Source organism: Peromyscus californicus, unplaced genomic scaffold (genome assembly GCF_007827085.1).
Source record: "Peromyscus californicus insignis strain IS unplaced genomic scaffold, ASM782708v3 Scaffold_12__1_contigs__length_115047231, whole genome shotgun sequence".
Taxonomy (NCBI): Eukaryota; Metazoa; Chordata; class Mammalia; order Rodentia; family Cricetidae; genus Peromyscus; species Peromyscus californicus.
The window spans coordinates 92413676-92427344 of record NW_026294413.1 but is presented as its reverse complement, the minus strand read 5'-3'; the positions used below and the strand labels follow the sequence as shown (position 1 = coordinate 92427344).

Here is a 13669-nt window from a genome sequence, read left to right as displayed (position 1 = left end):
AATACCTTCACTCCTCCCCCCTTAGATGATCAGGCTTCATTTTACATATCAGCAATCAAAAGAAAAAGATATGCCAGGAATACTAATCCCCCTCAGCTTTCCAGACAACGCTAAGCTTTACATGCCTTTAATCCCAGCACTCAGGAGGCAAAGGCATGTGGATCTCGGTAAGTTCCAAGCCAGCCTGGTCTACAGAGCAAGTTCCAGTTCAGCCAAGGGTACTCAGAGAAACCCTGTCTCAAACAACCCCCTCCACCAAAAGACTCTCTGGCTGGTCTGTCCTTTTTCCCACCTACATGGAATAAGCAGTCCAATTATAGTAAGCCAATTTAGTACAGGCATGGGCCATCTTATCAAAAGCAAAGAGACCATTAGGGTGGATAGTTTAGCTAAATTATAAACTAATGTTCCTAAGAGTGTATACAATGGTTCACATTTTGTCTATATACAAACATTTTGAGGGAAAAATTCAAAACAGCTATAAATCATTCATGAGCATTCACATAAGTATATCGGTATATCATAAAAGTTCCCCTTTAGAAAAAGTTGTTTCTAAGTCATATACTACTTGAAGCACTGACCAGAAGAATGCTATTGGAACTAACAAATTTCATTCTGACTTGCATTTAAAGACTATACCACTTATATCATGCTACCAACAAGTTAAATTAAATGGAGACATAATGAAGTGCCATTTTTTATATATCAAAAAGGTACAGCTATGCCAGGCATTGTAGCACATACATTTAATCCCAGCACTCAAGAGGCAAACAAGCGGTTCTCTGTGAGTTCCAGGACAGTCAAAGCTATGTAGAGACCCAATCTCAAAAAAAAGCAGCTAGGCAGATTCCTGCTCACTCTCTTGTTACCCTGCATAACTGGGTACAAGAGCCACACAAAGGAGCAATCAAAACACACGCTAAATGGCAAATCTCCAAGTAGATTCTCAGATTCTTCCAGCATCTGACTTATTTCCCTGTGGGACCAAAAGCTCCAACATGCCAGGCAGAGGATTAATTAGGGTTAAGAATATGCAGGATATGGGATCAAACTTTCTGGATGGCATGGAGAAGTTAAGTGCTCTACCCAGCCTTGTGCTACAGCCAGACAGACCAAGGAAGAGAAAAGCACACAGCACACCTCTCGTAAGTTATCTTTAATTTGCTGTTCAGCCCGGAGTACTCCACCAATAGCAAGCTCCAGCTCCCTCCGTGCATCACTGCACCTCAAAAGCGTTTCTCTATTACTGTAGCAGCCACTCTGTTCCAGGGAAGTATTCATTCTGCTCACCGTTCCTTTAAAAGAAAGAAAGAAATCCAAATAGCACCATAATTACAACCTGAAACCACCTTTTGATCATGTCTCAAATGGTTAATCCAACCAGCTCTCATTACTAACACCTTTGGTGATTTCCAAGATACATATTCAATACGTACATATTGCCTCCCTTCCCTACCTAACCTGTTTCTGCTAGAAAATTCTAGTATATGCCTTTAATCCTAACACTTGGGAGGCAGAGGCAGGCGGGTCTCTGTGAGTTTGAGGCTAGTCTGGTCTAGAGAGTTCCAGGAGAGCCAGGGCTACAAAGAGAAACCCTGTCTCAAGAAAGGGGGGCTGGGCGGTGGTGGCACATGCCTGTAATCCCAGCACTCGGGAGGCAGAGACAGGTGGATCTCTGTGAGTTGGAGGCCAGCCTGGTCTACAAAGCTAGTCCAGGACAGGCTCCAAAGCTACAGAGAAACCCTGTCTCGAACCACCCCCCCCCCCCAAAAGAAAGAAAGAAAGAAAGAAGGGGGGAGGGGGAAGAGGAAAAGAAAGAAAATTCTATGATTACTTTGGGGGACACTTTACATGTGAACATATATATTTGAGGAAATACACCAATGGTCCTGAATTAACAGGACACATGCTGGTGAAAGTGTTCAAAGAACATTAAACCACTTTTGGTATTAAGGGGTTGTAATCCCAGCACTGGGTTGGGGAGGGACTCATGACAAGCAGGTCTACATAGCACTGGTTTTGAGACCCTGTCTCAAAAGACAACAAAACAAAAACAAAAACACCAATCATTAATAGGATTCTGGACTACAGATGTGGCTCAATGTAGAAATAACTCTCCTACCATGTGTGATTCCCTGGGTTTTATCCCTGCAACTGCAGATTTCCCCATCATGATCTTGACACCCCCTTGCTCATACAATCCCTCTTCCCTCTCTTCGACTGGACTAGAAGAGAATTAAAAAAAAAAAATGGAGCCCTTGTTGAGCAATTGAGTTGGTACTCTACTGGGTATACAGAAATTTCAATTTAGATGTTATATGGATGTATTTGTCACAAGGCTACTCTGTCCCATGACTATTAGGCTAAAATTATTTCTGAGTAACTAACATGCTATGGAGACATCTAGAAAAGGGAAGGAGGACTCAAAACCATGGAGGGGAAAACAAAACAAAACTATCTCCAAACAGGAAGGCCATTTGGCCTAGATAAGCAACTAACTCTCTGGGAGGGCATGATTACTACTCCAATACTTGTAGAATCAGACTTCTTCAGCATAGCCCCAAGGAGGGGAATGGCTTCACCGACGTCCAACAGTCCTGAAGGCAATGACTCAAAGAGCCTGCTTTGGGCTCGGCAGCAGCAGCAGCAGCCTGTCAGTGCAATCACAACGGCTGGCTGGCTGCCGGCCCACCCGCCCATTAGAGGCAAAGGACATTCTGGACAGGCCTTGACAGCACCCCCAAGACTAGGTTTCACATCAGGCTGAAAGCTGGTTAGGGCCAATACTGAGTTCCCACCCTCGGAAATAAACTGGGGGGCTGGAGAGGTGGCCCCACAGTTAAACACACTGGCTGCTCTTCCAGAGGACTAGGGTTCAATTTCCAGCATCCACATGGTGGCTCACAACCGTTTGTAACTACAGTCTCAGGGGTCCTCAGATACTATCCATGTAAGTGATACAGAGACATAAATGCAGACAAAACACCCATATGTATAAAATAATTTTTTAAAAAAGAAAGAAGAAATTTGTAAGAAGATGAAGCCCAGCAGGCCTTCTTACCCCACTTCAGCAAAGGACTCAACTCAAGGAACTTCTGAGTTCCTACCGAAAACTCAAAGTCCAGTAAATTTCCTAACTTCCCACTTGCTAATTCTGTTACCTCAGTCTGTTTACCCACAATGACCTACAGAAAGGGCTTCCTCAATGCATTTGTGAGAAGCCCCTGTGGAATTTTTTCTAACCCTGGAAACAGCAGCTGTATTAATTTGTGTTTCCATCTAATATTATAATCAGGCTTTAAGTGTATTGAGCACAGTCTGTAGGTTCTTTGAAAAAACCCCACCAACACAATGTTGGAGTGTTGAGTGTCACCACGTTACTGCATCTGTTAGCCATGCATGACCTATGTAGCTATTTTCCCAATAGTCTTCACCTATGCCATACTTCTCAGGCTCTCACTTGTGTGGAATGCTGCAGTGCTTGGCACTATGAACATTTTAATTAAAATATAGCTTTAGAGTGTGAAAACCCCACAACTCTAGAACAAGGCAGAAACACTCAAATACAACTAGAGCAGACTATACTACTTGATGCTTAACGGGAATCTTTAAAATCTAATCACAAGCAGGTTCAACTGCCCAGGAGTGGACACAGACAAAACACAGTGGCTCATGACTGAGATCTCAGCACTCAGGAGGTTAAGGCAAGGCTGCAGAGAGTTCAAGGCCAGTCTGGGTTACATAGAGAATTCCAAGACATCCTGGGCTACAATGTGAGACTGTCTCAACAAATCAAAAACTCCCTAGTTGATTTTTTCTTGTCAGCAATGAAAAATTATAAAATTGATTTTTTACCACACAGTTACCACAATTTTTGCATCTTAAGATGGGTACTGTCTTTCAAACACAGTCATCTTGTTAAAATTCACAATTCTATGATCTTAGCCTCCCAACACTTGGATTACAGGCATGTGCTACAGCTGCTGGCTGCCTACTCCTGGTTCTAAGAATAAGGCCATTACAGCTGGGCACTGATAGCACACATCTTTAATCCCAGCACTTGGGAGGCAGAGAGGCAGGTGGATCTCTGTGAGTTCGAGGCCAGCCTGGTCTACAGAGCAAGTTCTAGGACAGTCAGGGCTACACAGAGAAACTCTTGTCTTGAAAAACCAAAAAAAGAAAAAGAAAGGAAGGAAGGAAGGAAGGAAGGAAGGAAGGAAGGAAGGAAGGAAGGAAGGAAGGAAGGAAGGAAGGAAGGGAAGCAGTACTGAAATGGACAATGGCTTTCCAGTGAGGAGGCCTGGACTGAGGCCCCTTTAACTAACCACTCAGCCACCATCTCCACTTTCCACCGCAACATTCTAGTTAAGTGAAGACTCTGCTACAGATGCAGACTTAGGTAGTTCTTGTTTAACAGCTCCCCATTTACTCTTTCGGGATACACAAAGCAAGATCTCAACAGTCTAAAACACACACACACACACACACACACACACACACACACACACACACACACACACACACACGAAGGTTATATATCAGGTTTACACATTTTAACTGTTTTCTTCTTATTTTTAACTTGGATGTGTGTATAGTGTATTCATAGGTGCAGTGTGTGTGTGTGTGTGTGTGTGTGTGTGTGTGTGTGTGTGTGTGTGTGTAGGCCATCTCCTCTACTTAACTGTTACCTAACTAAGTGGGCCAAACTGGCTCTAATCCCAAAATTCAACTTAAAATACTGAAAATGTCCTTTTGGCTTCACCTTAATAATGCAAACTACTGCCCTAGCACTTTCAAACAAGAATTGAATTACATTAAATTCTTTCAGAGTTGTGTGTGTGTGTGTGTGTGTTTTGTTTTTGTTTTAACTTCCTTGTTTCTAGGATCCCTGCACTAAGTTTTAGAGTACTGAAAAATGTGAAGGAAATACACCCAATCCTCAACCACCACCATCCCACCCCCCCAAACAAAACAAGACCCTCAAGATTGTGAGGGTGGTAGTATCTATATGCAACACACATATCTAGTTATTAAGTCCAAATATCTTTGAACCAGTATTGAGCAACCAATCACAAACTAAAGATAACTTGATATCATATGCTTTGACCATAAGATTTCCAAAAAGCTGTAATTCTCATGACGCACATTAACCACAAACTGAAAGATGGAAAGGTTTATTACTGTGGGCACTGCTCAGTGGTAGTGTTTAACATGCTTGAGGTCCTGAGTTCAACTCTCAACAACAATAATACAGTTAAATAAAACCTTTGCTATTTTAGTACAGTACCCACATTTCATGAAGCCAAAGGCCTACATGGTATAAAGACATATACATACACACGTGGAGCCTGGTATCCTGTCTTTAAGATTTATTTTTATGTGTATGAGTGTTTTGTTTGCGTAAAGTAAGTGCACTGCATGTGTGCCTGATACTGATACCTTAGAGGCCAAAAGGCATCCAATCCCTGGAACTGGAGTTACACATGGTTGAGCCATGTAGGTGCTGGGAACCACCCTGGTCCTCTGCAAGCCAACCAAGTGCTCTTATTCTGATTTGTGGAACCATTTCTCCAGCCCCTAAATGACCCCTTTAAAGGGTCATAGCACAGGGTGAGATCTGGATTCAGGGTTCTCAAGGTCTAGTCCTGTGTTAGCTCCTCTACCTTTAGACTACCACAACCCATGAATTATGTTTACCATAAATACCAAAACTAGAGTTTAAAATGAATGTTTTTAAGGGTTTACTATTAATTTCCATAGACTCTCAATAAGTTTTATAGTCCTCAATAAAGTATAAGCAGTGTTTCAGAACCATCTGCCTTGAATGACAACTAAAAAATACATATGGCACTGTCATGACAGGCTCAGAATAATCAAAATCCTACCAAGTACCAGTGCCAGCAGGAAGGACTGAAGAAAAGAGCCTTCAGTCCCAGCGTCTGTACGTAATCACAACTACTCCAGGCTTTGTTGACTGAATCAAGGGTTAAAATAGTTTATCTTTTTTTATTATACACGAGACTCACTAAGTAGACTAAGCCTGCCTTTGCTTCCAGAGTGCTGGGATTAAAGGCGGAGGCCACCATGCCTGGCTAGAATAGATTATCTCTTAACGCTACCCTCCAGTTCTCATTCAGTGTCAGCTTGCTCTCTGCTTCCAAGAAAGCCCTCCACTTTGAGTCGATAAGCCAAGACGGTCCTAATGGACCCACAGTATGAAATACTGTTTACTGAGTTATCTCAGAAGAGAAAAACTACATGAGACTGTAAAATTTGCAGTGAAAAGCTATCAATTTAGAAATAGTGCTATTTCGCAATTTTACCTTGAGTCATTTCTTGACTTGCACTTTCTCCTCTGTCAGTGAAAAAAAGGTTTTGAATCACAACACATTATCTCAAAGATTATACAGATCTTAAACTGAATCCACTTCAAATGCTTTACCTTCGGCAGCGCTTTCACACGTAGCTGCTAGACTCCCAGCACATAAACTCTTAAGCAGTAACCGAAAAACGGCTGCAAAATTCTGCCACCTAATGGCAAAACTAAGTAAGGTTTTTCTGGTTCAAAAACTGAAAAAACTAACGGTAAAATTAAGCTAGAGCAACAGTGACTCAAACAGCTTTCTAGGCTTCCCGTTGCCCTTTCTAGGAGCGGCTGTGAAACCGGTCTCCAGGGCTCCCCGCACGCATGCGCGCTCTCCTGGATAAGGCTGCACACTCACCTCGCAGTCTGGCCTCGCGACGGATACTGCGTGAACGCAAAGTACAGCGTGAACGCGAGCGGCCGCCTTTTACCCTCTCGGCTAGTCAGGTGCCCCGGCCAGGCTGCGCCCCGCCCTGCACACGTCAACGCCTCCCCTCCCCCCACCTGCCTCTCCGCCCACTGCACCCGCCGCCTGGGGCCACAGGAGCTAGGCTCCTCCTGCATGCAGCCTCTGCAACCAGCTCAGCCCAGCCCAGGGCTCAGCTGCAAATCACTAACTAGAGGAAAAAGCTGGGTCGGCAGGCGGATTGCGATAACGGTCCACGTGCTAGCTGGGCTTTGCCCTAGAGCTATTTTGATTTGGTTAGTTTTGGGGGTAGTTTTGTTGTTGTTGTTTTAGAGTTTAGAAAAGCTCTTGCTGGCCGGGTAGTGGTGGCACAGGCCTTTAATTCCTGCACTGGAAAGGCAGAGGCAGGATCTGTGAGTTCAAGGCCAGCCTGGTCTACAGCTACAGTGAGTTCCAGGACAGTCAGGGTTACACAGAAACCTAGTCTCGAAAATAAAACAAAAACCAGAAGCTCTTGCTGTGTAACTAAGACTGGCCTGAGGTTCCAGAGTGCTGGGACTGGAAGGATTCAAATGGGGAAAAAATGAGGCAGGATATAGAAAGGGGAAAATACTTCTCGCCCTGGAATCTACTTTACATTTCCTGCTGTCTGAGAGTAAAACTTCAATATAACTGATAAAACCAAATTGCCTACAGCCATAGAGCTTGTTTTCCTAAAGACGTTTCAGAAAAAGGATACCAAAAACAACCAATTGCATGGTTGGGGATTTAGCTCAGAGCACTTGGCCAGTAAGTGCAAGGCCTTGGGTTCGATCCTCAGCTAAAAAAACAAAAAACAAAAAACAAAAAAACAAACAAAAAAACCAATTGCATAGGGTTTGGTGCTCAAATGTGTAATGTCAACATTTATGAGGAGGAAATAGGATCCAGAGTTAAAGGGAAGTCTCAGCCACAGCAGAATTCAAGGTCTGTCCAGGACACCTTTGACCGTTTCAAAGAATACAAAGTACCAAAAAACCCTATGCTTACTTGAGGCCAGAATGTCCTGACCTTGAGTTGAACTGTATAAACTCCTCTCGTCCCTTGCCCCAAACAATACACCTCATAAAACCACCATAGTTTCATTTACAAACATTAATTCTTTAAACCAGCTTACATCTTTTTTTACTTAATGTTTGAACTTTACTCAACTTTTAAATTTTGCTTAATCTTTAAACCTTGTTGTATATTACAACTTTTGAGCAATGGACATAAAAAGCCACGGTAGACACTTAAGCACCAAACTCTGGAGAAGGTCACATCCATGTCTTAGATGTCTACTGCTTGACAGACGGGAGTACATCTCTGATCTCTACTTAATAAACTCATTCACTTTACTCAGACTAGTTCAGACATTCTTTTCTGAGGTGTGGTCAGGATCAAGGCAAGGGCAGGGTGAGCTGACTCAGGACACTGGAGGCAGTGGAGAGACTAGGATATGATTACAGGTATGAGCCACATATTTTCTCTCTTCTACGGATATAAAGTGACTTTTGTGAACATCAAGAGTAAACAAAACCATGAGAGAAGACTCCAACATCCCTAGACACCAAATCCCAGACAGAAGGCAGCAGTTTACCTCCTTCATTCTAAAGCACGGTTTCTGAGATCCCAATTCAGACTTTCATTAGAAAGAAACAACTAATTCCAAATATCCTCTTTGGATAACACATTTGGTGAAGATACAAAGACTAGATGAACGGAAAATGTATGGTTCTCTTCATGTCAATGGCTGATTCTTAGTTTACTAGAGTAAAACTGATGTTAAGAAGGTAATCCCAGCACTCAGGAGGCTACAGCAGGAGAATCATCCTTGCCATCCTGGGCTACATTATGAGTTCAAAGCCAGCCTATCTATTCCAAGACCCTGTCCAAAATACTAGGCGGCAAGGAGCAGAGCTAATCAGTGTGTGGACTGCTGTGATTCTTAACATTTCCATTTTAGTGAACTAAAAATCCCCTTTCCACCCATTCACTCTATCCTGTCCAGCTTGGTTCTCCAGTTCTTTCTGTCAGCAATGGTAGTCCCTTCTATCTGTCTACTGTGCAAGTCACAAGCACTAGAGAGCCTTTCCTAAACAAATACATCGTTCTTCAATATTACCAGTCAAGAGAACCGTCATGTCGCTTTCTTGTGCCTACTGACATCTACATAGGTTTCCAGTGTGAAAACCCTTTAACACAGAGGCGATCCTTTAACACTTCCTCATGTTGTAGTGACCCCCAACCATAAAATTATTCTCATTGCTACTTCATAACTGTAATTTTGCTACTGTTATGAATCATAATGTAAATATCTGTGTTTTCCGGTGGTCTGAGGTGACCCCTGTAAAAGGGTCATTCAACACCCCCCCTAAAGGGGTCATGACCCACAGGTTGAGAACTGCTGCTTTAATACCTGATGCCCTGCTGGGTGGTGGTGGCACATGACTTTAATCCCAGCACTCAGGAGGCAGAGCCAGACCGATCTCTGTGAGTTCGAGGCCAGCCTGGGCTACAGAGTGAGTTCCAGGAAAGGTTCCAAAGCTACACAGAGAAACCCTGTCTGGGGGGGAAAAATACCTGATGCCCTTATTAGACCTTCTTTGTTAGCCTGAGGGTTCTGTCAGCTTTGAACACTCCAGCACTGCACACACACACATCTGGTATCATCTGCACCTTGGCATTAAGAACATGCTGCATGTTCGATAGAGTTGGCCTAGTGAGAAAGGTGCCCACAGCATTGTACCAATGCTTGTCTTTAACTTGCCAGTAGTTTAATACATATTTACTAATGGATGGATAATGTTAATGATCAAGTTCAGAGCAGCCACAATAAAATAATTTGTTATAAACATAATCAACTTGATGTTGTCCTATTAAGGAGTGTAGTATTAATTTAGGAAAGTAATTTAGAAGAGGATAATGTTTCTAACAGAACTGTTCTCTTTTTTTCCCAGCACTGGGGGTCCAATGCCCAGTCTTGTGAATGCTAAGCAACACTTTTTTTTTTTGGTTTTTCAAGACAGAGTTTCTCTGTGTAGCTTTTCGCCTTTCCTGGAACTCACTCTGTAGACCAGGCTGGCCTCGAACTCACAGAGATCCACCTGGCTCTGCCTCCCTGAGAGCTGGGATTAAAGGCTTGTGCCGCCGCCGCCCAACACTTTTAAGCCACACCTTAGCCCTTGGTTTCTGGCAGCCTCATGCAGTTCAAGCTGGCCTTGAACATGGTATTCTACCTCTTGCCTGGGTTCCCAGAACTCTGGCAACAACACCCAGATTAACTTAATTCTTTGTTTTCACACAGAACAGAACTGGTGAGGGTGTCACCACAGAAACTATAATCCCAGGGGAAGTGCTGAGAAAGACTTTTTTAAAAAGGCCAGATCCAAAAATCTTAGTTCCAAAGACCCAAAACAACAATGGATCTGTGAGGTGAAATGTGCACTATATTTACAGCCAACTCAACATTTCCCCCCTCAGGCTCTGCAGTACCACAGAAATTCCAAGTGACATCCCCAAAAGCTAGGGAGGCTTTCGATCCTAGGGCTGTACCCTATCTTCAACTTGAACTTCTTGCCCCAAGACAGTCAAGGATAGGAAAACAGGTACTTATCTGTACCACGTAAGAATACCATTTTAGGCCAGATGGATCTCTGTGAATCCCAGGCCAGCCTGGTCTACAAAGCGAATTCCAGGATAGCCAGAGCTGTTCCACAGAGAAACCCATTCTTGAAAAGAAAAGAAGGAAGCATTTTATCTCTGGTTTTATATGATAACTATCGTGTGGGTTTTCCCTACAGAAGCAAACAAGAGATGAATTTTTTCCTCTCTAAAGCCTGAGAGACTAGTAATAAAGCTAAGATAAAACTCAAAATGTATTTAGAGAATTATTCTGGAAGGTGTAATTGTCCACGTATGAAAGGACTGTTACTTACCGACAAAGAAACCCCATTACCCTATTTTGTCAGCTACCCACCAACACTGCGCCAAACTGCTAGTTCCGTAGGGCAATCAAGGTAATGCCAAATGAAGGAACTATAAACTCAAAAGCCCCAAGTAGAATCCTAGTTCCCCAGAAAAACATCTTGATTCTGCTGTACAATCAAGCCAAGCAAAGCCAGGAATAAGTAAGAATGAGCACACGATGAGTCATCCGTGCTGGACAGAAGATAAGTCAACAGAGTACCTACACAACAATTATTTAGCTCACTTGCCTGTGAGTTCATCGAATTCACGAGTATGTATGACAAGCCAGGACCTGTGGTATATAGACTGTAAGCTTACAAACAATGCCCAAAGTGTTAGATTTAACAATCACAGAAGACCAGCTGAGGAGAGGAAAACAACGGCTCCTCTGACAGACAAGCATAGAAAGTACTACTGGTGATTCTCCCCAGAAGAAAAGTGCTCAACTTGGCCACTGTCATTGACTTGACAGAGTTAAATACCATACCTACATCACAAGCTCCCAAGTCCGAAAGTCTTAGTCTGACTGCTCCTTAGCCATTTGGCTAAGATCCAGCTTAAGTCTAAACCCCTCAGCCACACCAGGTATTTTGAAGGGGTCATTAAAGGTTTATGTAGTCATTCAAGTATTTGAGGTCTTGAACTGACAGGAAGTAGTGTTGTCCCTGAGGATACAATGGTGAGTCTGCCATCTAGTGGAGACTTTGTGCCACTGGTTGTTCACTGACAACACTAAATTTCTGACTAAGCACAGTTAAAAGATAATTAGCAGGCACAGTGACTGTCTCTAAAAGCCTACCAGTAGTTAACACTGTATGGGCAAAGCATTATTTAAATGCTAGCCGGGAGACTCTCAAATGAAGAAGGGACATATGCCAGAATACCCAGAGTTTATAAAACCCATATATAGATTCCCTGAGGTTCCCAGCAGTCTACGCTGATTTAACAAACTAGAGAGGGAGTAAGTCCTTTGTACTTCTAAAATTAGGTACAACCTCCCCTTTCTGTACCTCCACTTTTCCACTTTTGAAAATATTCCCTCAAAGGAATAACTTGAGAGACTTAGACTTAAGTCATGATAAAACCTTCATTACAAAACTTTAAATGTCTAGGTTATTTTCCTAGAGACTCAAAGACAAAGACTTATTGGAAGAGGTAAAACTGAGAAGTAAATGTAAGGACTGTTAATAGTGCCAGAGGCGCCGGGCGGTGGTGGCGCACGCCTTTAATCCCAGCACTCGGGAGGCAGAGCCAGGCGGATCTCTGTGAGTTCGAGGCCAGCCTGGGCTACCAAGTGAGTTCCAGGAAAGGCGCAAAGCTACACAGAGAAACCCTGTCTCGAAAAACCAAAAAAAAAAAAAAAAAAATAGTGCCAGAGGCTACACATCTCACTCATCTGAACAATTCTGCAAGCTAGCAAACCTACCTCCCAAACAGCTTATCACCTGGGTGTGGTGCCATGCACCTATGTAATCCCAGCAGAGCCAGGAGGATTCCTGCAGCCTGTCTCAAACAAGCCACACAAACAGGGCTGGAGAGATGGCTCAGTGGTTAAAAGTACTTGCTGTTCTTCCAAGGGGCCAGAGTTCAGGTCTCAGGACCCACATCAGGTGGCTTACAATGGCTTGGACCTCCAGGTGTAAGGAGATCTGACACCCTCTTCTTAAACAAACAAAAAAATCCAAAGAGCAAATCAAGTAACTTGGTGAGCAGTACAAATGAAATAAACCTCCTCCTGCTGTCAGACCAGGGTGAATTTCTTTCCAAGATTCTGGTGTACTTTCAAGTTCAGAAATGCCACAGTGGGATCCCAACAGAGAACCAACTGACTTACCTGTCCCACACACATCAGGGAAATAACTCAAGAGCCCTACAACAATATTGCAAATTCTCAGGCGGGTGTTACTTTCTACCACCCTCACTGAAGGAAGCCGTGATGGTGAGCAGTACCCTGCAAACAGCACTAGTAAGAAAGCTGTGTGCGCTGAGGGTCAGGTAACTCCAGCCCTCTGCCTTGTCATTCTCGATCCATCCTCCCAAGTTCCAGCCTGTAGCACTTAAGACGGTATTTTCTCTACAAGGACTGAGTTACATCAGGGCCAGGAGCACGTCCATTTCTTACACTGCTGTATCCTCGACACCTTGAGCATACAGCATTGAATAAATGAGTGCCTGAGCAACGCATCAATGACCCTGTAAGCTCTCTTCTCATCAGAAGGGAGAAATAAAGCTTGTTTGGAGGACTCTTGGGAGAATTAACTAGGATGTTAAAAATACCGTGTTCATGACATAGCCTCCAACATCCCAGCTTGCCAAACCATTCGGAATAGGAGCAAATATGCTCTGGATCAATAATGGAAAACAGGCTCACATAGGGCGGGAGACCCAGACAAGAACCACAGAAAGAGGGCTGTGACGACTGAAAAACCAGGGAGGGGCAGTCGGGAGAGTGTAGGAAAGGGATGGAGAGAAGCTTCTCCAAGGCTTCAGGCTGCCAATCGAGGCCCAGGGACTGAGCATGTCGACAGGAGGGAGGAGAAAGGGCAGGCCCAGCGCTCGGGAAGAAGGGAGAGGTGGTAGCTCCGGGTCGCGGGGGAGGGAGAGGAGTCCGGGCCTGGCGTGAACGGGGAAGGGAAGGCGACTGGGCCCGGCACGCAGACAGGCAGGATGGTGGCCGGGGACCCCGCGTGTGTCGGCAGAAAGGAGGGCAGGACAGGCCACAGGCCGGGGCGAGGAGGGCCGAAGGGCAGGCGAAGGAAGCGCGCCCGCCCCGCCGGGCACACTCGTCCTTACCAGCTGGCAGCGCTTCTTCCGGTGGGCCGAGGGGACCTTGGACCGACCCAGACACCTAGCCACCAAAGGCTCGGGCTCCCGAACCCAGAGCTCTCGCGATAGTTTGGCCTCCCTACCAC

At 44.3% G+C, this 13669-nt stretch overlaps 1 protein-coding gene across 1 annotated transcript in view; it reads right to left on the bottom strand.

Annotated features, from left to right (window-relative positions):
• The window catches only part of Ncoa4 (nuclear receptor coactivator 4), a 21036-nt gene extending 7367 nt beyond the window's left edge, over window positions 1-13669 (bottom strand). The window contains exons 1-2 of the mRNA XM_052733885.1: window positions 13551-13669; window positions 1141-1295 (exon numbers count right to left, since the gene is read on the bottom strand). Of these exons, the coding sequence (XP_052589845.1) occupies window positions 1141-1281 (141 nt within the window). The 5' untranslated portion in view covers window positions 1282-1295; window positions 13551-13669. The remainder of the gene's footprint in view (window positions 1-1140; window positions 1296-13550) is intronic.